General features: G+C 50.6%; 1 protein-coding gene across 1 annotated transcript in view; it reads right to left on the bottom strand.

The window, feature by feature from the left end:
- KPNA4 (karyopherin subunit alpha 4) overlaps nt 1-23,755 on the bottom strand; it is a 221,095-nt gene that overhangs the window by 79,145 nt on the left and 118,195 nt on the right. Inside the window, exon 14 of the mRNA XM_085635233.1 lies at nt 4,156-4,227. Coding sequence (XP_085491359.1) covers nt 4,156-4,227 — 72 coding nt within the window. The remainder of the gene's footprint in view (nt 1-4,155; nt 4,228-23,755) is intronic.

The following is a 23,755-nucleotide window of genomic DNA, read 5'->3' as shown; positions in this document are numbered from 1 at the left end:
CATGCAAGAAGGAGGGCACTTTCTCACAGCCAGTGGTTAGCTAACTGAGATGCTACCCTTTTACCAGAGCGGTACAAAAGAGGGTGGTGATGGACGGAGCATCAGAACCAAACAAACACTCACACCCAGTCAACAGATCCGGATTTGATCCATCACCGTTCTTTAGCCCACTCTGCCACCCCAGTTCAGACATGGCTATATGCAAATCAGTCTGACCCTGTGCCTCATGGGAACAGTCCAGCCCGAACTGCCAAGCCATGCCTTCCCTGGACCGGAAACAAGCTTCCGAAACCGGTCCTAGGATGCTTGTTTCCAGTCCAGGGAGGACCTGGCTTGGCAGTTCGGGCTGGACTGTTCCCATGAGGCACAGGGTCAAGACTGAGTTGCATATGGCTGGGTTCAAACTGGAACAGCATGGTGAGCAAAAAAACGATGGATTTAGGCCCAGATCTCTGTACTGGGGTGAATGTATGACATTGTTCTGCATTCTGTCCATCAATTGTTTTTGCACCCTTTTACCAGAAGCATCAATTAACTTGGACTATCAGGAGGAGGGACCTCACCGGTTTGTGAATTTGCTCTTTTACGAGCATTAGAGAGCACCAAAGAGTCTAAGGGCAGTTGACCTTTGATGTAAGCAGGGTCAGTAGGTGCTGGTTTATATTTTTTCTCAACCCTGGGTGTGATTATTATTGCCCTGACCAGGTCTTTGAAAACCTCATCTGCATGCTTAAGCATCCCCTTAAGCATTGGTAAAGTGTGTGGTTTTTTGAGTGGAGCTCAATGTCTCGAATAAGCAGTCCTCTAAAATGTCTTCATGCAATTCCACCCCATGATAGTGAGCAGCCCTATTAAGAAGCTCAATATAACCTTGTGAGAAAGTGGATCTGTATGTACTGTTCCCAAATAGTTACAGTATGTACAGAGTCCACAGCCCCCAGAGGTTTGGCAGAGGTTAAAGTTAGATATAACCTTACTCGCTAAAGTGGTAGCTTGGTCGAGCAGTAAGGCAGTATCAGAGGACAGTGTAAAGCATTGGTAACCAATGGGTCCCTGTCCTGGGGTGGGTACACCTCCCTATCCTGCCTCTCCCCTGTGGGAGGGGGGCAGTAAGCCTAGTCCTGATTGGGTAGGGCCTCCCATCTTCAAGATGGCGAGAGCCCAGAGATGTGCTTCACCTCGACTCCCCCCACCAGAGGGGTGGGGTTGGCAGGCTGGTACATCCCCTGTCCTTATTTGGGGTTTTCGGCCAGGCTTCCCACCAGAGTGGGGGCTGCAGTGCCTGGGGTAGCTCACAGAGGCGGCATGCCTTTGAAGCTTCCCCCTGCCCATCCTGGGGGAGGAGATCTAGCACCTCACCCAATATGTGCATTGTTGCAGGCCCAGGAGAGCACGAGCTCTCCTACCCAGGGGTCCAGCAACATTGTGGCCTGTTATCCCCATCCCCCTTATCCTGTGGGTCAGGTGATGGTGGTGAATTAGTGGGGATAATAAGTAGGTGAGGATTAGTAGGTGAAGGAAGTGGAATATCTGGTGGTGATGGGTTTGTACCCATATTCCTTTTCTTTTAAGACATATGATGCTAATCCTGATGTGTGAATTTGCCTTTTTCAGGTAATTTCGCATGAATATGTTGAGTATCTGGGTTGATAACTAGTTCTGTGTTTTGGATCAGGAGGTGGAACATCGGACCGAAAATCTTTTGCTGTTTTTTTTCTCTTTAGTCGTAGTTTTCGGCATCAAGAGTTCCGGCTCCGAACTCTACGGCATTGAAGATTTAAGCTTGGACAAAGACGGCGGATGGACATGCTTGGTTTTTGGCGCCGAGGATTTTGGTTCGGTGCAGTCAGGGGGCTGACTCGATGCAAAGACGCAAGGCTTTTCTTTGTGTTTCAGCACAAGGCCCGAGGGCGGGGTGCTCGAAACTTTCTCGGTGCCAACCTTGGCCCGAAGGCAGAGTAAGGACTGGAGCCTTTTTAGGTTTTGGTTGTTGGGGCAAGGGAGTTCCTGTACTCACGGTACGCTGACATGGTGTAACTTGCTCCTCTTCTTCCATGTCGGAGTCGGCTTCGGACACGGAGACATGTTCTTCCTCGGCTCATTGAGTGTGTTCTTGGTGGTACCGAGCCACCTTGTTGCATTTCGTGACATCGAGCCAGACAGTCACAGAGAGTCTTCTTCGATCTAAACGATCGGCACACGTCGCAGACTAGTCGTGTTCCAGGGACAAACCGAGATTGCACACTTCGTGCAGGTCGGTGCACGGAAACAGGGCGCGACATTCTGGACAGAGCTGGAGCCCGGCGCGGGTAGGCCCAACGGGCCTCCACGAGTTTTCCGATTGAAGATTCTTGGTTCGAAACGATACACGGAGAATAGGAAACGTGATTGAGAAACATTACCGTAGAGGGTAGTTGATTGCGCGTCGAAGGGAACCCGAGAAACTGTGCCGAACCAGAGTGCAGCAATACACATCTGAACCCAATGGTGGAAAAACAATCCAACTATGGAGTCGGTGCCCATGCGCACTATCATCGAAAGGGAGTCACCTACCTCGTGACTGGAAAAGGCTTCTTCAAAAAGAAAGTGCAAACATCCTGACCCAACACTAGATGGCAGGCTGTTACTAAATGGCAATTACTAGCCCACAGGATCTCCCTTGAGTAAACCTTAGACTGCTCTGCAACGCTTCCCTCAGAGTCAAGCACTACAATAGGGTGTTTGGTTCATAGTGAAGCTCAATTGTAGTCATGTTATTTGTGCATGCCTCACAGATACTGCCTCGTTTTCCAACACCAACTGCGTCCAATGTCTTTTCTTCTTGTGAGAAGGTGAAGCATACTCTGTACTCTGGGCATTTATGCACTGTATGTACTACGAGTGAGGCAGGAGGTACGTGGCCAGATATAGTGGGATGGGGAGATCATTGGGTGAAGACTTTTTTTTAATAGACACTGGGAGTAATTGAACCTTGGTTCTTTAAAAAAATCTGAGTCTTGAGCATCCCTCTGAGCACTGGGAGGAACTGATGGGTGCGCTGGGTTTGTCAAAATTTTGCCCAGGAAGTCGAAGTCTTCCTGGACAACATGCTTATCAACTTCATGATAAGTGGCTACCCTTTGTAGGACCTTGTGGAAATTAGTGGTGTTTGGGAGGGGAGGGGGGGAATACATTTTGTGGGATACAGATCCTAGTCTATCACCCATCACCAAGGTGGATCAACATCAGTCGTCCCATGTATCATCCTGGGGCTCACAAGGTCAAGGGGTATATCCAAAGGTTTAGCTGGACCCAATGGGCTGCTCTCTCCTTAAGTTGTGTGGTGAATCCACGGATATAGCTGGAGGTGGGGTATGAGGTGGTGGAAGTAGTGGTCAAGGGGGGGGGGGGGGGGGTAGCTTAATGCTATAATGTTTATGCCTCTTGTACTTCAGAGTTGGAGGCGGTTCCAACACAATTTGTACCTAAAAAGTCAACTTTTCCATGGAAGAATCTCAAGTGGCAGCTTGGTGGATATTCTGCAGGTGGATAAAGAGACTTGGTGATCATTTAACTCCTCTGAAGGTGTTTCAGGTTGAGCTATTCTCGGTGGAGTTTTCGGAGCAGATTGAGCCTACGGGGGGGGTGGGGGTGGGGGGGGGGTCGACGGGGCCTTCGGTGCCTATTAGATTTTTGGTGGTGGCTTCTGTGCCAGTGGCAAACTCAGTGTGGATGTTAGTTTCAGCACTGGCACAAAGTACCCTGCTGCTCCGAAGGGGCCCTTGCCTTGTACAGGGCCTTCGTGGCTGGAGAAGTGTTGTCAGTGCCAAAGGCTTTAGCCGGTCTTGACCATTGCAAAGGTGGCCCTGCAGGCTGTTTGAGACTCTGGGTTCGAAGCCTGACACCCCCCCCCCCCCCTCACACATACTATGTGGATTGTTATAAATGCAGGGCGATCTAAAAGGTGCTTTACATGGACCTCAATCATAAGCTCCAGATGAACTAAGTGTGCATTCAAAATGTACAACTCATTAGCTAGCATTGCTTTGGTGATTCACAAATACACATCTGTATTGATATTCATGAAGATAAGATTTTAAACATTTAAAAGTTCAGTGCAAATCCAAGCTTTACCATGTTTGAAATGTAGCCTTCAAATTAAAATCAGTTACTCACTTGATCTTTTCTTCCACTGATCGTTAAGTTGCTTATAGCCCATGCAGCTTCTTTCTGCGTGCCAAAATCCCCCTGAAAAACAAATAAGGATGTAATTGACATTTATTTTTATTTGGGATAGACGATATAGTGAATATAAGGAGTTGAGAACAAAGTCACCATTTTTGTGAATGTGATATAAGCAAAGCATTACTTTAATAATCGATTTGAGATTGCTGCTCTGTAGATTCACATGCTGAGCACACTCCTGCCAACTAGTGCGGGGTGAAGACATTGTAAGTTGTTTGAAGTCTAAATTTGTGTGACTTGTGATCCTCGGTGAGAGTTACTAGCTGCAGTAATGGTATGCACCAGGACACAGTTCACCATAAAAAATAAAATAAAAAAATTAAAACACAATGCCAGCATTTTTGGCCGCATGCCTAGCTGCGAGTCTTGATTTTGCCCAGAAGTCCAGCAACAACACCTCCGTGTCCCTTTTGATGGAGAGCACCAATCCAATCGACTTTATTCAGATAGCAACGTATCCATAAAAGTAACACATGTACAGGATAAAATAAACAGAATAAATAGATAGCAATGTTCAATCCAAAATGTAGCAAAGTACAGTAAACATAGGTAAAGTGCATATTGTGAATAGTAAAATACGAATGACTTCATAGATCTCACACAGATCTGTGCACCCGCAGCTACTCTCAAAAAGGTGCCAATGCGCAAGATCAATTCAACATTGTCCAATTTAAGTATGCAGTCAAGAGCGTCTGTTAAATTTATAGGTGACAATTTTTTTAAATATGGAATTAACAACCATTGTGCATATTTCACATAGTATTTACAAAGGAATAAAAAATGTAAAAGTGTTTGACCGCTGTGACCATCACATGAACGCAAAAGAGACACAATTGATGGACGGAATGCAGAACAATTCAAAACATTCACCCCCAGTCAAGAGATCTGGGTTAAATCCATCATTCTTTTGCTCACCATGCCACCCCAGTTTAGACCTGGCTATATGCAACTCAGTCTTGACCCTGTGCCTCATGGGAACAGTCCAGCCCGAACTGCCAAGCCAGGTCCTCCCTGGACCGGAAACAAGCATCCTAGGACCGGTTTCGGGGTTTCACCCCTCTTCAGCCAGGATAGATTGATTCCAGTGGCACAGTGAGCCCAGGACTCACGTCTGAGCATACCTGGCGCACTTGGGGCGAGAAAGCAAAAAGACACAATTGATGGATGGAATGCAGAACAAATCAAAACACTCCCCCCCCAGTCAAGAGATCTGGGTTAAATCCATCATTCTTTTGCTCACCATGCCACTGGAATCAAGCTATCCTGGCTGAAGAGGGGTGAAACCCCGAAACTGGTCCTAGGATGCTTGTTTCCAGTCCAGGGAGGACCTGGCTTGGCAGTTCGGGCTGGACTATTCCCATGAGGCACAGGGTCAAGACTGATTTGCATATGGCTGGGTTCAAACTGTTTTGTAGGTAAGCAGCAATTGCTGCTAGGTGTAGACGGATGGAGGAGTACGCCAGGTTACACCTTTGAAGATGGAGCAGATAGCATATGATGTGCTGTATGGATGCATCTAAAGGGTTGATTGTATTGTTACGGCAGTAAACAACAAATCTCTTCCACTTTGCGGCAAAGCATGCTCGAGTGGTAGGACATCTGGCTTCCTTGATAATGTTCATGCAATCAGGGGGGAGATTAAGGTATCCAATTTGTAAGATTTCAGGAGCCAGATCGCAAGGTTGAGCGGAGCTGGGTCCGGGTGCCTGATTTCTCCATGGTTCTGGGTTAGGAGGCATGGGGACAGGTGCAGTTTTTGATGTGGTACCACCGATAGCTGTAGTAGTGTGGTGTACCACGGCTGCCTGGCCCATGTTGGGGCTACCAGAATGAGTGTGAGGGAGTGCTGCTGTAGCTTCCTTACCACTAACGGAATTAGTGGGAGAGGTGGAAAGGCGTATGCAAATCTGCCTGACCAGTTCATCCATATCGCATTGCCTTTGGACAATGGGTGTGGGAATCTGGCGGCGAAGCTTGGGCATTTTTTGTTTGTGGGTGGCGAAGAGGTCTATTTGAGGATGCCCCCACTTGCGAAAGAATTGGTGAAGAACTTGCGGATGCAGTTCCCATTCGTGCATTTGCTGCGTTTGTCTGCTGAGCAGATCTGCCATGGTGTTTTGTATGCCTGGGACGTGTTGTGCCAGGAGAAAGATTGTGGAATTGCCCATCTCCATATGCTCTGTGCTAAGCGGGAGAGTTGGGGAGAGTGTGTGTCCCCCTGTTTTTGAACATAATACATTGCAGTCATATTGTCTGTGCGAATAAGGACTGCCTTGGCCGAAATTTGTTTCTGAAACGATTTCAGAGCTAGAAAGATCGCCAATAACTCCAGATGGTTGATGTGGAGTAACCTCTGTTGTGGCGTCCATAGACCCTGCACTGTGAGGTGTGATAGATGCGCTCCCCAGCCGGAGAGTGATGCGTCTGTTAGAATCACCTGAGGAACCGGGTCCAGGAACGGTCGCCCTTTGGAAAGGTTTGTGGTGTTCCACCACTGCAGAGATCGATGGGTGCGGCCGTCCACCAACACCAGATCCGTCAGCTGTCCCTGGGCCTGGTTCCACTGGCGTGCTAGGCACTCTTGAAGTGGACGCATGTGAAGCCTTGCATGGGGCACTATGAAAATGCAAGACGCCATCATCCCTATTAGTTTCATGAACACTCTTGCTGGGAGAGAGTGGTGAAGGAGGAACTTTTGGCGCAGGGTTTGCATGCTTGCGATTCTGGCTGAGTTGGGATAGGCTATAGCTTTTGAGGTGTCTATAGTGGCACCGAGGTATTGCTTTGTGAGAGACAGTATCAAGTGGGACTTTTGGTGATTCACCGTAAAGCCTAGCTGGTGGAGTAGTTGTATGGTAGTGTTTGTATTCTGCACACTGGTGGTAGGACGCGGCTTTTATGAGCCAGTCGTCCAGGTAGGGGAAGACGTGAATGTTTTGTCTTCTGAGGTGTGCTGCCACTACTGCCAGGCATTTTGGTAAACACCCGTGGTGCGGTTGTGACCCCGAAGGGGAGAACCTTGAACTGATAATGTTGGCCGTCCACCACAAATCGGAGGTACTTTCTCTGAGCAGGGTGTATTGGAATATGAAAGTATGCGTCTTTCAGGTCCAGTGTAGTGAGAAAGTCGCCCTGAAGGAGGAGTGGGAGAACTTGCTGAAGAGTTACCATATGAAAATAGTCTGAATGGATGTATGCATTTAGAGGCCGGAGGTCTAGAATGGGCTAGGGGTCTAGAGTAAACCCCTAGATTTTGCTGATCGACAGGTACCTGCTCGATTGCGTGTTTTTGCAGGAGGGAGAGTACCTCTTGTTTCAGAAGTGTGGTATGTTCTTGTGACATGGCACGGTGTCTGGGTGGAATATTTGGGGGGGGTAGAAGTTAGTTCGAGACAGTACCCTGGCCGAATAATTTGGGTCGCCCATTTGTCTGAGGTTATGGTCTCCCAGGTTTGAAGGAAGTCTTGTAGTCTGCCCCCGACCGGAGTGGAATGGTCTGGGGGGAGCGGGGAAAGTCATTGTGTGGGCGGTGTGGCAAAACAGGCGGTGTTGGTTTTGCCCCTGCCTTTATTATCGTTTCCTCGATATCCACCTCTTTGGTAGCCCTTTGAGAAGGTATTCTGAAGAGGGGACTTGTAGGCGTTATCGGAAGAGTAACCTCTGCCAGAGCCTCGAAAGGAGGAACGGCGAAAGGAGCATCTAGGGGTTTGTGATTGCAGGGCTCCCATAGACTTCGCCGTATCTGTAGGAGAGTAGGGTCTGCTATCCTATGGTCACCCCAAATTTTTGCTTTTTGCTTCACTGGTTTTTGACATATTGAGGCTGTGGGCCTGCCAATCAGACCCCCAGCCTGCTGTTCTCTCTACTAAATTAAAACTATGCACCCTAGGTGCATAACCAATTGGAAGTGGATCACCATGTCAGCCCCTGTACCAGTGTACACTAGGTACCCAGGGCATTGGTGTACCCAAGGCCTGCCAAGGGCTGAAGCATGTATTATGCCACCCCAGGCTTGGCCTAACAATTTGACACAACTGGCTGATCACTCAGCTGGGGTAAGTTGGTGTAATCACCTCTTACTAAGGTGTAGTATACCTATACCTAACCTTAAATGGGACACCTGGTAACCTATAAGTCACTCCTATGGCAGGCCTTAACAATCCTGGAGGCAGAGTGCTTGGTTCCATGTGAGATGGTGCTCTGGCATGAGCTGAGCCTGTCTGCAGTGGTCGGAACCCCTTCCTTCTACTGTTTCCAGATATCGTCATACCATATACTCTTAAGTGCATTATGAACCTCGCGGTTAAATGCTATCTTTGGTTTGGCTTTATCAAAACATGTCGAGTAAGGTGTCATACGAATTGGAATACTAACCCCTCGCCAATTCTGGCGACGGGGTTAGCATTCCACCCTTCTAGAGGGACACGACATGTACAGTACCTGAAACCCGGGTAAAATCAGACATAGCCTCAGCTCCACAAAATGGATGCTGCCACCACAGACACAAGTCTGCCCTCCTGCTGCTGGGAGTCCTTCCAGCTTGGGAGGTGTGGACAAAGGGTTTCCTGCCAGGGGAGGTGCGTGCACCACCCCAGACAGGATTTTGTGTATTGGTCAGGTAGGGCTTGAAAGAAACCAGACATGCCTGTGGCTCACAAGGAGCCTCGGTGCATATGCCAGTTCAAACCGGTCCTGGGGCGAGCTGGACAAAGGATTGGGGGTGTAACCACCCCCCTTCCTGGTCCCACCCATAGGGAGGGACCTAGCAGGTAGTCCGGCCCCTAGAATCCGCTTAAAGGTAGGAGCTGTGTCCTAAGACTTCAGACATCCTGGAATCAACTTAACACTAAGAAGAAGACGGGAACTTCGACGCTCTGCTGCACAGAGGACTGAAGCCAATCTCCCCTGTGGTCAGGGAGTGACCACCTTGCTAACGCAAGCACCATCCAGCGAATCAACGTCTGCTTTGCCGCCGCCTCCCGCCGGAGCCAGAGCCCAGAGACTGACAAGACCTGGACCTCCAGACCTCTCACCGCCCGATCCACAGTCCCTGAAAAGAGGAGACCCGTGGAGGCACCGAGACACGTGGAGCCAGCCATCTTGAAACGACCACGACAAGCTGACAAGTGCAACAACCGAGGCTCCCTCCAAGTTGTGCTTTGGGATCTGAGAAGCCCAACACCCGAGCAGCATCTGCACCAAAGGTGAGCCCTCCAGCATCTCCACGATCTGCGTGGGGCCCTTCTGCATTTTGCCACTCGACGCGCCTAACCGGTTGCTGGCCCGCTGGCTAGTAGCCATCTTGGCGACGAACTCTACGAAATACACCGCTGGTCTGGTTGCTCCAGACTGGCCCTTGCTCCCCTCCAAAGGAGCAGTCCTTCTGACCTTGCTGGTCAGAACCATCAGCTTATTTCATCTCCCACAACAATTGCTTTTGCCAAGGCTTGTTTGCTTCGATCAAGTCGCCGACACCGCCGACAGCGAGAGCCTGCGTGGGACAGCTCGTGAACCGACTCCTGGACGTCGTCGACCTCCAGGGACCACGTGGCCGCAGAGACAAGCTACACCTTTCTTCCTGTTTGCAGCCGACATTGCCTGGTACCCACCTGGTGCCACGCTGGTCACTGGCTAGTGACTGAACACTGTCCCCTCTGCTTACAGGTCTTCAACATCTCCGATCCACTCTTGGATCCACTGCATCTCTCCTGGACCGACCGCCTGCAGCATCTTTGTCTTCAGGCTCCACGGAACAGATAGAAGAAACCCGACGCACTTCGAGGCCTATGCACCCGCTTCCTGTGGGTGAGGTAAAGCTGGCACACCTGTGCCCAAGTGTAGTATTACATCTCTAGTGCCTGTGTTCCAAATCTTGAGTTCCTAGTCCATCCGGAAGATCCTCCTTGCAGTAACTTTGTACTTTTTACGCACCCATTGAAACCTATGGGAGCACGCGTGTGACTATTTGCTCTGCACACGCCACCCGTGGACCTCCTGGTCACTAACTGACGTTAGCTCCTTGTAGGCCCAGCGATTCTAGAGGCCCTAGGCCTTTTCCCTTTTCTGTTCGTGGTACTTATACCACTATTTTAGTATATGGTTTGAGCGGCCACCAGGGCCTATCCATATAAAGTGCAACTTCTGTGTATTCTACTGTAATCTTGTTTGACGATTTGTGCTCCTGTGCTCATAAAGAGACTAGGGCAGTGGTTCCCAAACTTTTTGGACCTGTGGCTCCCTTGACCTAATTGGCAGTGGGCTGTGGCTCCCCCTCATGTCACTTTTTTTTACCGGTGGGGGGGATGTAAGCCCTACCTTGGGAGTACTTCCAGTTTTCTCCCTGAAATTAATTGGGCTGAATCTGATGAAGGTATTATAATCCTATTTGTAACAAAATGAAAATATAACAGTCGTTTAATAAAAAATTATAATTGGTTAAGAAATGATAGAAAGCTCTCGCTTACTATGAGTTGTGGGATAACACTCCTCATAATGTAAAAAAGACAAACGACAAGCCCCAGAATGCACTTTCTTAAACGCTAAAAAGAGCCAAAGAGCAGTAGCAGGCGTGCCTGTTCTGTGCATTAAAGGAAGCTTGCATTGTTGCAACCCCTGCTGTATCTGTTTATGGTCAGTTAATGATGCTTTGAGAAACTTTCAATTATGAAAAAGCTAAAGCGTCTTCTATTCCCTCATCCTTTTTGTTTCTCCACCTCTTGTTGCTGCCTTTCCTCTTCAGACATTCTTTTTCTCCAGTTTCTCTGCCTTTATGTCCTGCTTTTCTTCTCTTCCCCTTTGATTCTTTCACACTTTGTTCTACCCCCGTGTATTCCTTCTTCCACCTGCTGCTTGCCCTTATTTTCTCAAGACTGTAAGTCTTGGTGCCACTTTTAGTTCCCTGTATTTCCTTCATCCCAGAAATAAAACACACATGGCCGGCCCAGTCTGGGGTGATTTAACAGCCTCTCCGATGCCCAAGTTGCTGCAGTTTGAGCTGCGATGTTTCATCCGAGGTAGTAAGTGTTTTATCCATGCAATTACAATACAATTCCAGAGACCTTATTAAAGGTTTTATAATACTTACTCATTTAATTTGAGAGGCCTTACTCTTCTTGTCACTATTATCGAGGAACATACGGAGGGAAGAATGAGGAACTTTCACAGAGGCTAAGAAGAATACAGGTTATTACAGTGACGGGGTTATTACATGCTTCCTGCTTTGCCTTGCTAAGGGTCAGACTGGGGCCGGGAAACTAATCCTGTTTGCAATACGGCCTATTTCCACAGTGAGTTTGCCGGATTTTACAAGTCAGAAATTTCAGTGGGCACAGTGTTTCCTCACACGAACAAAGTGCAGGAACAGCATCCAGCATATAAATACACGGGCTGCTTGGGGGTCACGAGTTTGACATGTTCCCCTTCTTTACATCAAAGTAACAAGTAACTTAAAGCAGGGAGTATTAGTGTGAAACCAACCTACTTGTCTCTTGAGAAGAGGGTCCCCAGAGGCACGACAGAACACGCTCAACATTCATTGCTGCGAATATAGGCAGAGGCTACGTGAAAGCACGTAGCTGCGCGTATGGCGGCCGTGCGCTCTTGGGTCAAACCATGATTCATGATTATACAGGTGGCATTTGTAACACCCGTGTGTAATTTAAATAAGCTCTGCTTGCTGCCTTCAGGCTGACGGTAGGGTAGTGCGTCGAAAGACACATAATTTTTTAATTGCTTACATTCTCACATGATTACAAGCTTCCTCGGCACAAGCTCTTTCCCACATTGTGCGCGGCGCCCCTGGCAACTCCTAGCGACGCACCAGGGAGCCGCGGCGCACAGTTTGGGAACCCCTGGACTAGGGGTTACTTTGAGAAATAAATACATATATATTTTGAATATATATCTGTGTGGTGTCCTTTCATTGGTATAAAAGGGGGGTTACATTTGGTAAAACAGCTGGCTTAACACGCTTCACGAGTTTAGCCTCAAAGACTGCTTAGCCTACGCTACCACTAGGGCAGCTAGTCCGAAAAGGTTGACTTACAACCACACCATAAGGGTTGCTTGGCATGGTACAAGGTGATCACTTCAACTAGTGAGCATCATATACCAGGCCAACTTCTCACAGTATCCTTCTTAATTTTTTCCAGGGCTTCGTCTACTTTTGGGCCAAATAAGTATTGTTGGTCAAAAGGGTGGTTTAATATAGATGCTTGGACCTCTGGTTTAAAGCCTGAGATCCTGAGCCAGGCGTGACGGCGAAGCAGAACACTGGTGTTTATAGCCCTGGACGCCGTGTCTGCTGCGTCAAGTGCACATTTAATAGGTGTTGGTAATAATCTTTCCCTCTTGTATCAGTTCATGAGCCTTATTCTTATATTTCTCTGGGAGATGCTGCATGAGAGCCTCCAGCTCATCATAGTGCGCTCTATCGTTCCTCGCCAGCAGCGCCTGCGTGTTGGCGATGCGCCACATATTGGCAGCTTGCGAGGCAGTGCGTTTGCCTGACGCATCTAAGAGCTTGGACTCCTCATCAGGTGGTGGAGCCTCGCCAGATGACAGAGTTGGAGCGCTTCCTAGCTGTGGAAACCACTAATGAGTCTAGGGGCGCAGGTCCTTTAATATAGACAGGATCCGTGGGGGCTGCCTTGTACTTATTTTTTATTCTGGGGTTTAAGACCCTAGCTCTGACGGGGTCTTTGAAAACCTCTGTGGCATGCTTGGTCACCCCTTTAAGCATGGGTAATATAGCGGTGGATTTATCTGCTATGTCAAATGTGTCAAGTAGGAAGTCTTCCTCAACTGGATCACTGTGTAACTCCACCCCATGATAATGTGCCGCCCGTTATAAGAGGGGGTGGAACCCCAGGGAGTCCTCTGGTGGAGACAGCCTGGATGGATAGAGATCATCCTGAGGCACATCTGGGACATCGGGATGGTGATAATCCTCCCATGGGTCAGGTGTTCCCGGAGGAGTGGGGTCCTGCGGGGCATCTGTGGGATCATAGAATGGATCTCTGTGGTCATCAGGGTCTGGAGACGGGGTTGGAGACCGATGAGGCAAGGGTGGAGGTGGAGGAGGAGGAGGAGGTGGAGGATACTCTGAACGGGGATGTGGCAGAGTCCTTCCGTTTTGGTGGTGGAGGAGGAGTTGGCTTGTCCAAAAGTCTTTTCTTGGAAGACAAAATTAAATGTCCAGTCCTTGGATCCTTTGTTAAAGTCTTTTGAAGAGGATACGGTGTGAAAAGCTCCTCCGGCACAGATTCCTCCATCGGTGCCGATGTTTTCGGAACCAAAGGCTTCGGCGGTTTGTCCGCGCCGTGCTTCCTCGGGGTATCAGATTTCTTGGTCGGCGCAGAGGCAGGCTTCGACACGGAAGCATCGGTGCCGAGGGATTTGTGTTTGGTCAGCACCGAGAGGCCAGTTTGACACCGATGGCTTCGGAACGAATAGTTTACCTGTCGGTGTAGTTTTGCAGCTTGAAGATCTTTCTGGATTCACTATGCTGTGCATTATTCCGCGATCTGGTGGTTGGGTCCGGATTCGTAGTTTTTTTTTTTGTAGCCCAGGTGGGCGTCAACGTCCCACCATTTGGCGCACTTCTCGTGACGTCGTCGTGCTTCCTGCGGAAGTCCCACCTTTGGGGCGCCATCTTCGGGTTCTTTTTTCCTCTCGTTTTTTTTTTTTTTTTTTTAACCCTAGGCGAATGATTAACTTGTAGGTCTCTTTTTCTGTAGTATTTCATTCCTTCTGTACTTCTGTTTTTCCCCCTCTTCCTCCAGCCTTCCTGGCGGAGGTGGGTGGGTTCGCTAATGAATCCAGAAAGATCTTCAAGCTGCAAAACACCGGCAGGTAAGAAACTATTCGTTTTGCAGCGTGAATCTTTCTGGATTCACTATGCTGTGCATAGACTTTGTAGCGCTTTGTTATCTTTGTGGCGGCTGGGTGGTAGATGAGCGTTGGTCGTTGAATATGTGTTGAAGCACCTTCTGTCCTACTTGTGCTTCCTTGTTCATCTGTATGTCCACGCAGTAGTGCTTGGTGAACGTGTGCACCGAAGCCCATGTTGCCGCCAGGCATATGTCCTGAATGGGCGTGTTTGCCAGAAAGGCAATGGTTGCCCCTTTTTTCCTTGTGGAGTGAGCTTGAGGCCCCTCCATTAGCTCCTGTCCTGCCCGATTGTGGCAAAACTGTATAGTTAGTGCAATCCATCTCGCAATGGTGCCCTTTGTCACTGGTCTCCCCATGAAGCTTGATGCAAAGGACACAAAGAGCTGCTGAGTTTTTCTGTGCTCCTTGGTCCTCTCAATGTAGTGCATCACCGCTCTCCTAGCGTCTAGAGTGTGTAGAGCCCTTTCTGTGTTCGAAGTTGGGTTTTGAAAGAAACTCGGTATCTGAATACTCTGGTTCAAATGGAATGCCGACACGACCTTAGGCATGAAGTGGGGGTCCGTTCTCAGGACAACCCTGTCCTTGTGTATCTGTATGTAGGGCTCTTGTAGCGTTAGTGCTTGCAGTTTGCTCACCCTGCGTAGCGAGGTTATGGCTACCAGAAATGCCGTTTTCATAGTCAACATTTGCATTGATGCCTTGCGTATGGGTTCAAATGGTGCTTTCATCAGCTCCGTCAGGACCACGTTAAGGTTCCATGCCGGCGGCGGCAACCTTTTAGGTGGCGCGATTCGTTTCGCTCCTTCCATGAATCTCTTTACTACCTGCGACGTAAAGAAACTTCCACCCCTCTTGTGTAGGCTACTATCGCCGCTAGGTGTACCCTTAGGGAGGTGGAGCATAGGTTACTTTTCAGAAGGTGCGTGAGGTATCTCAGCACTGTCGAGTCCTTTGTCATTTTATTCTGCAGGCCTTTTTTGCCACACCATATTGTAAATCTTTTCCATTTTGCACTATAGCATTTGCGTGTAGTTGGCCTCCTTGCCTATCGCAGCACTCGCATAGTGCTTGCAGGCAATCTAAGGTCCGCAAACTCCAACTCTTCAGGAGCCATGCCGCCAGGCGGAGGCTTTCTGGCTCTGGATGTAGAACCTCTCCGTTCTGCATGGAGAGCAGGTCCTTCTTGTGAATCTGTGGGGATTTCCCTTGAGCCATTTCTAGAATTTGGGAGAACCAAGTCTGCCTTGCCCACTGAGGTGCCACCAGGATCAGTGTCATGTTGCTGGTTCTGCATTTCTCGAGCACCCTGTGTAACAGTGGTATCGGCGGAAAAGCGTAGGCAAATGTCCTTGACCAGCTTATCCATAGGGCATTCCCTTGGGATTGCTGATCTGGTTGCCTGGACGCGAAGCTTCGGCATTTTGCATTCTGGCGTGTCGCAAATCGGTCTATTGTGAGAGTTCCCCATTTCCGGAAAAGCTTCTGCGTTTCGTGCCCATTGAGCTCCCACTCGTGTGAAGCCGAGGTCTGCCTCCACATTGTCCTTCCCTGGTAGGTGAATCGCTAGCAGGTCTATCTTGAGAGGTATGGCCCATCTCCAAATCTCCTGTGCCAGAGTGGAAAGGGGGAACAACTGTGTCCCACCCTGTTTGTTGATATAAAACATGGTTGTGGTGTTGTCTGTTTGAATCAACACTCTCTGGTTGTACAGGTGCTTCTGGAATGCCTTCAGGGCTAGCAGGACAGTCTTCAATTCCAGGTAATTGATATGCCTGACCGCATCTGCCGGAGCCCACAGACCCCTCACTCTGAGTTGGTCCATGTGTGCTCCCCATCCCCTTTGAGATGCGTCCGTGGTGATGGTCACAGTTGGGCTTGGTGGTGCCAGGCTTTTCCCTGTAGTTATGTTGTCCCTGTTCCACCAAGTTCTCTTCCTGCACTGCGTGCGTAACAACCACTAGATCTTCCCAACTTCCACTTGCCTGTGACCATTGCTGTTGTAGCCATTCTTGGAATGGTCTCATGTGAAGCCGTACATTTGGGACCAGGTGGATACAGGACGCCATCATCCCCATGATCTTGCTCACTGTTCTCACTGTCAGAACTCTCCCCTTCTAGTAGAGGCTCGTCTCTCTCACTAGGGCTTCTGCTCTCCTGTCGCTGGGCACGACCGTCTTGTCTATGGTGTTGATTTTTTCTCCCAGGAAAATCTTCACCTGTTCTTCATGGAGGACTTCCCCCAGTGTATGGAGAACCCAAGGTCCGTCAGTGTCTGTCACCTGTGCTGCGTGTTTCTCGCACTTTGTGGGTGTTTGCTTTGATCAGCCAGTCGTCTAGGTAAGGGTACACATGAATCCCCTTCCTTCGTAGGTATGCTGCGACTGCCGACAGGCATTTCGTGAATACCCTTGGTGCTGATTTTAGCCCGAAGGCCAGGGTCGTGAATTGGTAATGGTCCTGGTTGATGCTGAATCTTAAGTCTTTTGTGCCTTCTGTTTATTGGGATGTGCAGGTAGGCATCCTTGAGGTCCACGGTGGACATGAAGTCTCCGTCCCTTATTTGGGGCAGCACCTCCTGTAGTGGTCATTTTGAACTTTTGTGTTCTGATGTATTTGTTTAGGTATCGCAGATCCAGGATGGGTCTGAGATTTCCGTCTACTTTTGGTACCACAAAGTAGTTAGAGTAGACCTCTTTGTTCCTTTCCTTGTAAGGCACTGGCTCAATGGCTCTCTTTTCGAGCAGCTTCAGTGTTTCCTCTGAGTTGAGCAAGCTCCTGACCTGAGCGTTGCCTTAGTCTTGGTTTTCTGTTTGGAGGCGTCCCCGCCAAGTCCACACAGTAACCGTGTTGTATGACGTTCAGTATCCACTTGTCCGTGGTTATTCGTTGCCATTCCTGTAGGTAGAGGCCCAGCCTTCCGCCTACGGGTGTTGGATGTTCGTAGGCGATTGGGTCTCTTCCCCCCCCTTGTTGTTTTTGCATTGCGCCTCACCCCTGGGGGTATGTTGGGGGTGAGCGTCCCCATGCGTGCCGAGTCACTTCGATGAGGGTTGGTCACTCCCTCGTCTCCTTTGGCCACGTCCGTTTCCCCTCCCGCGAAAGGACTGGCCCCTTGGCTGGTACTGCCAGTTTTGTTTTTGCTGACCGTGACTCACCCTGCTGGAACGTCTGGTGCGATTTTCCCTGCTGGTTACCCCCTCTACCGTAGGGTCTTCTAGTTGTAGTGCCTCTTCTCATCCCCCTGAACTGTAGGGCCCCCATGGACCTTGCCGTCTAGTTCTCTTTCTTCAGCTGGGTGAGTTTTTCGTCCACTGTCGCCCCGAACAGTGTTTCCCTGTTGAAAGGGGTGCTTAATATGTTGCTCTGCACCTCCTGTTTGAATCCAGAGATTCTCAGCCAGGCCTGTCTTCGTTCGGTGATCCCAATGGCCATTAGTCTGCTGGAAGTTTCCGCCCCTTCCAATGCAGTTTTAATGCATGAGTTGGCTATGTTTTTACCTTCTACAAGGTGGGATGCTCTTTGGCGGTACTCTTCAGGGAGGTGTTTGACTAACTCCCCCATCTCGTCCCAGTGCTGGTACTGGTGTCGATTGAGAAGCGCATTGGAGTTCGCCATGCGCCAGTGCATTGCCGCGTTCCTTTCGACCTTCCTTCCAGTGAGGTCCATTCTCCTGCTTTCCTTATCGGGGGGTGGCCCCGAGGTCGCTGGCACGTTGGCCCTTCTCCTGGCCGTGTAAGCGATGATGGAGTCGGCAGTGACCGCTCCCTTGATGTAAGGCGGGTCCAGGGAGGAGTGCTTGTATTTCTTCTCCGTCCTGGGCGTGATGGACCGGCATGTTGCTGGCTCCTTAAAGGCTTCCTTCCCCTGGTTCATTACGCTTTGGAGCATGGGAAGGAACTGGCTCCTCGTCTGAATGGGAAGCAGGGTCTCGAGAAGGATATCAGCTTTCGGCTTCTCCTCGTCCAGTTTTACCCCAAAGGCTGCTGCAGCACTCCCGACGACCATATTATACACCCCAAAGTCGTCTGGCGGCGAAGGCCTCGAAGGATACATGTCCACGGGCTCTTCGGGATTTTTGGCGTCGATATCTTGCCAATCCAGTTTGTGAGTGGTTGATGGCGCCGAGCCGTAGAACGACTGCTGGTCGGCCTCCTAGTCTTCGCCTTCATAGTAGGTGCCTTCTTCCTCCTCCTCAGGATCTCCCGGCAGCCCTTTGGCGTAGAATTAGTCCTGCTCCTCGATCGACGACGTCCCTCGACGGAGTCATTGGAATTCAGAATTCTTTCAATTTGGCGTCGAACTCCTTCTTCCTCTGAAGGATGCTCTCCATCTCCGCTTCGAGCCTTCTCTTCTTCTCCATTTCGTGGATACTTTCGACGTCGACCGCGGCTCTTTGACGGAGCTTGCGTCGACGCTGGCCTGTCTTTCTGCGTCGAACGCCCCGCTTCGTGGGCAGCTTTCGACGAACTCAGCTTTTCGGCGTCCTTCGGCACCAGGAGTCCTTCTCGCAGGATCCGCTCGGCCTTTTGTCCATGGATCCACCCTTGGTCGTCGAAATTTTCGGCGCCGGTGCTCCTTTTGAGGACTTTGACTCAGATTTTCGAGAGTCTGTCTCGGGTTTGAGGCCCTTTCGGGGTTTTGAACTCGACGATTCTCATCTCATCAGGCGTTTTCGTATCGGTCTCTGCGACCGTGAAGACGTCGGGTCCTTCGGCGATTTTGTCCTCATAGTCGGTGGAGAGGCCCAGATCGTAAAGCGACGGGGCCTTACCTTTGCCTTCCATGCTGAAGTTAGCTCTTCTCTGGCGTTCTCTCACTCTGAGCATCTTCGGCGCGAAAGCTGAATAGGCGTTGCAGTCCTTGCTCGGGTGGTCGATCGGTAGGCAAAGGTTGCAGACCGGATGCTGGTCCTTCTGCGCAAACTTGTGGTGGCAGTTAGGGCAGAATTTGAATGGTGTCTTGTCCATTGCGCTCAGAGCCTTTGAGTGTGCATCCTCGAAGGGCGTCGAAGAAAATTCCTGGGAATTATTCCTTCTTCGCGTCCCGGATGTAAATTTATTCCTCTGTTATCTCAGCTGTTTCGACGAAACTCGCGTTTTCTCCTTCCTTCGATCGAAATCCTGGAGCTTCTCGATGACGATCCAAACCCAACAGCGGAAAAAAGAATCTGAAGACGGCGCCCCAAAGGTGGGACTTCCGCAGGAAGCACGACGACGTCACGAGAGGTGCACCAAATGGTGGGACGTCGACGCCCGCCTGGGCTACAAAAAAAAAAAAAAAAAAAAAAAATACGAATCCGGACCCAACCACCAGATCGCGGAATAATGTACAGCATAGTGAATCCAGAAAGATTCACGCTGCAAAACAGAGCTTTTTTTCTTCGGTGCCGAAGAATGTTTTTCGGCGCCGCTAGGAGGCTGGCTCGGGCCCGAGCTGCCAGGAGACGTGATGCTTTTTCACCGGGCCCGAAGGTGGGGTGATGGAAGCAGTATGCTTGGTTTTCCCTAGGCCCGGAGGCGAAGGGGTAACCGGAGTCTCTTTCGGTATGGGCGCGGGAGTGGGAGGGGGTAGAGTACTCACGACCCTCTGCGCCGGTGTGATCTCCACGTCGGAGTCGTCGGCCTCGGAAGCACGGACGTCATCCTCCAGCTCGGTGTGCTGCTGTCCCGAAGCTCCGGTGTCTTCTCCGAAGATGTCAGGTGGAGCAGAGGTCGAGGAGTGCGCCATGGTGCGTCGAGCTAGTCGATCCCGAATAGTCTTTTTTGAACGAAAAGACTTGCAGGCGGGGCAGTCTCGGGCCTCGTGTTCGGGAGAGAGGCAGAGGTTGCACACCTGATGGAGGTCGGTGTGGGGAAATTTAGACCCACATTTTGGGCACTTCTTGAAGGAGTCCTTTCCATCGGCCGAGACCGGAGTCGAGATAGGCCTGAAGGCCGCTGCCTGGAATCGAAGAAGTGCCGAAGAGAGATGAAGAAGTCGATTTAGTCTAAAGAATCTCGATGGACGAGGATTTTTCGTCGAAGGTCGAACTGGAAGGGTTCGAAGCCGGAGCGTGAAGTATTACATCCGAGCCCGATGGCGGAAAAAAACAATGAGGATGGAGCCGAACTCCACACGCGACGAAAAGCGTCTCCGAGCGAGTGCCGCCTTGGAAATTCAAACGCGCAGAACTGATGACATTGCACGTTCTTCGGTGGCGAATAGATCCAACCAAGGCTCTCCCCACATCCAAAAGGGGCCTTGCGCCACGTCCGAGTTCAGTTGCCATTCGTGATCCATCATGCACCGGCGGCTGAGTTTGTCCGCCCTGGCATTCAGAGAGCCCGCCAGGTGTTGAACCACCAGGGTGATGCCCTGATGTTCCAGCCATGTCCTGAGGCGCAGAGCTTCCTGACCAAGGGTCCATGACCCCACCCCGCTCTGCTTGTTGCAATACCACATGGCGGGGGATTGTCCGTGAACACCTGCACTACACTTCCCTGAACAGAGGGGAAGGAATGCCTTCAGTGCAAGCCTGATCGTCCGCAGCTCCAATAGGTGGATATGGAGCCGGGACTCTGCCGGAAACCAGAGGCTTCTGATCTCCACCTCTCCCATGTGGCCCCCCCCCATCCCAGGAGGGACGCATCAGTCACCACTACGTGCTCCAGTTGGGGGTAAGGAGAGGGATCTGCCACTGTCTTGCAGTGCCCTCCGAGATCAGGACATGGTCAGACAGGTTGCTCCGATGTTGAGCCCACTGGAACTTCAGGTCCCACTGCATAGCCCGCATCAGCCACTTGGCGTGATGTACCAGCAGGATGCAGGAGACCATTAGACCCAGCAGCCGCAGGACCATCCTGACCGAAACTCGGGATAAAGGCTGTAAGATCGGAATCGGAGCCTGAATATCCAGAACCCGCTGTTCTGAAGGAAAGACCCAAAACCGCGCCGAGTCCAGAACCGCTTCAATGAAAAGAAGCTTCTGGGAGGGACTCAGATGCGACTTCGGCACGTTGATGGAGAACCTCGGCAAATGCAGGAGGTCGGCCGTAGTCTGGAGGTGGGAGACGACTGCCTGGGGCGAGGCAGACTTCAACAACCAGTTGTCAAGGTAGGGGAAGACTTGAATCCCTAATCTGCACAGATGAGCTGCGACGACCGCCATCACTTTCGTCAACACCCGAGGGGCACTGGTGAGGCCGAAGGAGAGCACGGTAAACTGAAAATGCTCCTGGCCTACCGTGAACCGCAGGTAACGCCGGTGGGCCGGCAGGACGGGGATGAGGAAATATGCGTCCTGCAAGTTCAACGCTACCATCCAGTCTCCAGGGTCTAGGGCAGCCAGAACCTGAGCTAAAGTTAGCATCTTGAACTTCTGCTTCCGGAGAAAGGCGTGGACGCTTCTCAGGGTCAAGATAGGGCGTAGGCCCCCTTTGTCCTTCTTGGGAACCAGAAAGTAGTGGGAGTAACAACCCCGACCCACTTCTGGGCCAGGGAACGCGTTTGATGGCCCCCTTGGCCAAGAGGGCCGTAACTTCCTTCTGCAGAAGTTGCAAGTGATCCCCCGACATGCGGTAGTACTGCGGTGGCATGGCTGGAGGGGTCGCCTCAAAGAGGAGGGAGTAGCCCCTTCGGACGATTTGCAGCACCCACCTGTCCGACGTGATGGTACGCCAGTGGAGCAGGTGATTGCAAACTCGGCCTCCCACTGGCGTGGAATGGGCCTGAAAGGTCGGACTAGGAAGGCTTTGAGGCAGATGCTGCGGGAGCAGATGTGGGCTGACCGGCTCGGCCCCCCCTTGCTCCGCCTCAGCGGAATCCGCGACCGCGTTGAGGCTGGTTCTGCGGCCTGTGGCTAGACTGACGTGCGGGGTCGCCCCTTCCTTGGCCACGAAAGGGGTGAAAAGCAAAAGTTTGCGGGCGTGGGGCCGAGAGGCCCAAGGACTTGGCCGTAGCCCTGGAGTCCTTAAAGCGCTTCAGCGCACTATCCGCTTTGTCGCCAAAAATGCAACAGCCATCGAAGGGCATGTCCATGAGGGTGCTCTGGACATACCCGGAGAAATTCGTGGATCTCAGCCAGGCGTGGCAACAAATAGCCACCGTGGTCGCAATCGCCCTACCTAGCGAGTCCGTGGTGTCAAGCCCACATCGAATTGAGTACCGTGCCAAATAGCGACGCGCAAGGGTATTGCTGACGAAAAATCTTTCCGTATCCAGCCTGACGCCTGGGCATATTCTAAGGTAAGGCATCTGACTAACGTGTTTCTTTCAGATGTGGTGGTTCACTCTGCTTCCCCCTCCACCTTAGGGGTGGGGTTTGGCAGAGGTAGGTACAACTATCTTTTTGAATTTCCCTTGCAGGTTTTCCTGTCCAAAGTGGGGCTGTAAACCAGTAGATGCCATCTGCTGCTAGAAGCAGAGTCTGGGGGTCGCATTACAAAGGCAGCAGGGCTTTGAAGCTCTCCTCTTCTAGCACTGACCCATCCTGGGTGAGGCGCGACACCTCTGCCCACGATGTGCATTGTTTCTTGTCCCAGAGGGCAGGGGTTCTCTACCCAGGGGTCCAGAAACATGTCTGGTAGCGGCTGGCTGCCTACAGCCGGTCAGACCACACCAGGGTTGGCAGTGATTTAGGGAGGGGGCTCTGAATAGATTGCACAATGAATCCCACACTGGCATTAGTGCGGGTTCATTTAAAGGAGTAGTTTGGTACCAAACTCTCCTGTTTTCAGTGAAGCCATCATGCTGCTGTGGAACTCTAGTTTAAGTGTCCCCTGCCCATGTACTCTCTATGGCTTCAGCTGCACTTGCAATATTAGGAAATGGTGCCCAATATTGTAGGGGCATATTTGCTAATGCAAATATGTTCTCATCTGTAGTACAATGCACCCTGACTTAGGGCTGTGACGCCTGCCAGAGGGGTGACTTACCCATGCTACCAGGTAGGGTGCCCATGTCAACTGTAATTTTTACCCTTCCAGGAGCATACATGCTGCAAGGGCAGTGGCATGGTCTCAAGTAAGGGGGGTTCAAAGAAACCCTCTTCAGCTCCCAGGCTGTAGGTACCCAGAGTACCATTTACTAGGGACTTATAGGGGGCAGAAGTACCAATTGGAAGTTTGCTTTAGGGAAGGAGCCCTAGTTGGCAGGGACCCTGTGCACTACATATGAAACCACAGCAAAACCACAGCAAAACCAGGCAAAAAGGGGGGGCTAACCATGCAAGAGAGGCTATCATAAATGTTAGGATCCTAGATCTTCGACACCATTCTATCTCATGACTTTGACACCAGAATGTGACCCCATGTTGCTGTAGGGGCCTTGGTTGCCAAATTAAATGCCCTTAAAATGTTCCAAGAAGTGAGTCTGGTGCCAAAGTAATAGGTCTTTGGCAATTGTTTTTTTTCCCCCCTCCAAGGACACAGCATTTCTGTATGTGGCCAGTGCTGGAACGAAAATACCCCTTTGAAGGGTTTGGAAAAGTGGTGATACTTATCATGTGCATTTGTTGGCATGCCCCAATGTTTTCCTTCCAGTCAATGCAAAAATTCAAAGGTCCACTCTCGGTGCCAACATGAGTCACATGATCTTGCCTCACTTCCCATGGTGAAAAACGTCTTAACAGCGAGTACCTGGTGAGCGAGAAATACTAACAGGG

Source organism: Triturus cristatus, chromosome 11, assembly GCF_964204655.1.
Source record: "Triturus cristatus chromosome 11, aTriCri1.1, whole genome shotgun sequence".
Taxonomy (NCBI): Eukaryota; Metazoa; Chordata; class Amphibia; order Caudata; family Salamandridae; genus Triturus; species Triturus cristatus.
Note: the sequence above shows the minus strand (reverse complement) of the source record. Positions and strands in the feature narration are given on the sequence as shown.